The 2,848-nt window shown below is 36.3% G+C and overlaps 1 protein-coding gene across 1 annotated transcript; it reads right to left on the reverse strand.

Annotated features, from left to right (window-relative positions):
* Positions 1-367: 367 nt before the first annotated feature.
* On the reverse strand, positions 368-2,363 carry LOC113710939 (transcription factor bHLH93). The gene is made up of 4 exons (XM_027234026.2): positions 1,591-2,363; positions 1,233-1,400; positions 956-1,123; positions 368-763 (listed from the first exon to the last, which is right to left on the reverse strand). Exons 1-4 carry the CDS (start codon positions 2,227-2,229, stop codon positions 677-679), a joined length of 1,062 nt encoding a protein of 353 aa, XP_027089827.1. The 5' UTR covers positions 2,230-2,363; the 3' UTR covers positions 368-676.
* Positions 2,364-2,848: the final 485 nt, after the last annotated feature.

Here is a 2,848-nt window from a genome sequence, read left to right on the forward strand (position 1 = left end):
TCTTTTCGCAGACAGAGGTGCTTTTGGCTTTGGCCTTGCTACTGTGTTTGTTTTTGGTTACTCTTCCAACTTTTGGTTACGGCAGGAAGGAACTGTTTGGAAAATATCATGGCAGGCAGCAATTCAATACGGATATTTAAAGTTTGGAAGGGAAATAAATAGTTGTGAGAGATTTTTTTTATTTGCTATAATAATTAACGTAAAACAAATCAATAGTTGAAGTTTTGAGTGCATGCAAAAAAAAAAAAAAAAAACACGAATGAAAATGTTCATATTTGTTTGTTCTACGTAAAAGATCTCCAGATCTCTTTTTTGTGTTACTTTCCCAAAACTGATGGAGATAGCAAAGTCACACATACACGTGGAGTGAAGCATAGAAATCAGACACAGCTGGCTACTCATCTTTTTCTTTGATGGCTAAACTAAAGGCAAAAAAGGCAACCAATTATTTGTCTTTACAAGAAAAAAACACTTTTTTTTTATTTATTTTGGATGACAGGAAACAAAAAAAAAAATCACAAAAATTCACTAGCAACGTCTCTCATTAGAGTACTGATTCTTGACAAAAGGCAAAGATTCAGACTCAGAATCATCTTCTATCCACTAACAAGGGCAAACCCACATTGATTTGTCACTTTTCCCCATCTAATAATTTACTAGCTTCGTCCGTCTGTCGCTAAAGACATCTTCCACCATATCCAGCATTTCTAAATAGTGCCTGCTTTATATCTTCCGAACTCAAAATTCCTCTCTGCTCCAATTCCTATGTGTACATATATATACATATAGTATTAAGATCAAGATAAGAAAAAATTTCGTGGCTATATATATACACTTGACTTGTAGTAGTAAATTAGTAAAGAACAAAAAAAAAAAAAAAAGGAAAGAAGGGAAATTAACCAAAGCAAAACTAGAGAGAAAAGGTAAGTAGTAAATCAAAGAGGGATTTATTTACCTCTGAGCAAGAAGCTTGGACTGTAAAATCGTTAAAGCAGCTGATGACACACTGTTGAATCTCCAGGCCCAGTGCTTCTAGAGTAGTCAAGGTCGAAAGCAACAGACCAGGCTTCCCCGAGCAACATATCTCGATCCGGGTATCACTGTTTCTCCTTTCCACATCAAACTGCGAGGGAAAGTTAAAAAGGGAAATTGAATACTTCCACCCAAGAAAAAGTTAAAAAAAGAAAAAGAATTCCCTGTAATTTTCATTTATTTGGTAAATGAACTTTTACCTTGGGTGAATTTCGTACCAAAACTTCATTGGGCTTCACATCCTTGAAGATGCTCATCAAGCTTGCCTGATTAGACACCACGTCCTTTTCTTCTTGTATGTTGTTGATTCTTTCTAACAGTTCTTTCATGTAATCTATAGTGTCTCCAAGTATAGATGTTCTGTCCATCTATCAAATTAAAACAGCACAGCACATTTAGAGTTTCAGATTTAAAGTTCTTGAACAATATTAAATAATTGCTGTGATTTTTTCTCGTATAAAACATCATTTACAAGTAGTTCTACTTAGGAGGAACATGAAGAAGAAGAAAATTATACATGTATATATCAAGAGATTAGTTAGCAGAGCTCTAATTTACCTTGCTGATCTTAGGAACAACTGATCTGAGCATTGAGAGGCGATCATTGAGGCGCTTCCTTCGCCTTCTCTCAGCCATTAGGTTCTTTGAGGGCTGTCCATTTAGCTTCTTGGATTTGTTGTTCTTTCTTTCAGGGCAGACCATTCCCATGTTGAACAAGGGCACCAAAGCTTCAGCTGATTGAAATGGCTCCTGCAGCTCCTCCACCTTACACAATGGTGGTCTGACCAGCTCCAAACTCTGAACGCTATTATTGTTTCCAGCAAATAAACCCTGATCATCATCATCCATGATGGACAAATCTTCTTGAGATGGAAACTGAGGGGTATCGAGCTTGTTGCAGGATGAATCTGTTAGCTCGGGAGGCGATAATTCATCTCCAAAATGGCCATAGAATTCACCAAATGCAGAGTAGTTCAAACTTTGAGTTTGATCAATAGGCAAAGAATAACCTTCAAGAGATGCATTTGGAGGAGGAATGGGGATGGTGTTTTCAGCAAAACCAGCTGCAAGATCGCTGCCGAAAACATTGCTGTAAAAATCATGATTCATCAATCCCATGGGAACAGAACCTTCCCATGGCTCACTTCTTAGAGCTAGTAATTCCTCCAAGAAATTGTGCTCGCTATAAAACTCCATCTCTACCAACAAAAGAAGGAGAAAAAAAGAAAAAGAAAAAGAAAAAGAAAAGCACAGCCTGATCTCTTTCTCTCTTACTTTTTGGGTAAAGCTTAGTGCTAGTAAACTCCCAAATACTAGCCTTGATGAAATGAAGTTGCACAGGGTTCAGGAATCTATATATAGGGACACGAGCAAGGGGGGGCAGCTTTTTTGTTTTCTAATTTTCTTTTCTTTTTGTTTTTTTTCCTGATACATGAATAGGAATTCTCAATGTAGACCTCTTTGGATGGTTATGTTTCAGACAAATTGTTTATGAAAAGCTTCAACTATTCTTTTTTTGCTCCCATTAATTAATAAGCACCCCATCTTACGAAAATTAATCTTCATATTATGATGAAACGCATTGGACTGAAAAATAAATAAATTACTATACGTTTACTGTATGTTTTTTTTTTTACTAGCAAATATATATACACACACTATGAACCTTAAATCCGGATCACTAGTAACAGGCTAAGGACTAGAATGGAATCTGCTTTTTCATCTCTGGTGATTTCACGTCTTTTTCACCGAAATCTGCTGGATCATACCCAGAGTTAATATTTAATGGGAAACTCTGAAAACTTTGACCCACATT

The sequence above is a fragment of the Coffea arabica genome, chromosome 10e, assembly GCF_036785885.1.
Source record: "Coffea arabica cultivar ET-39 chromosome 10e, Coffea Arabica ET-39 HiFi, whole genome shotgun sequence".
Classification (NCBI taxonomy): Eukaryota; Viridiplantae; Streptophyta; class Magnoliopsida; order Gentianales; family Rubiaceae; genus Coffea; species Coffea arabica.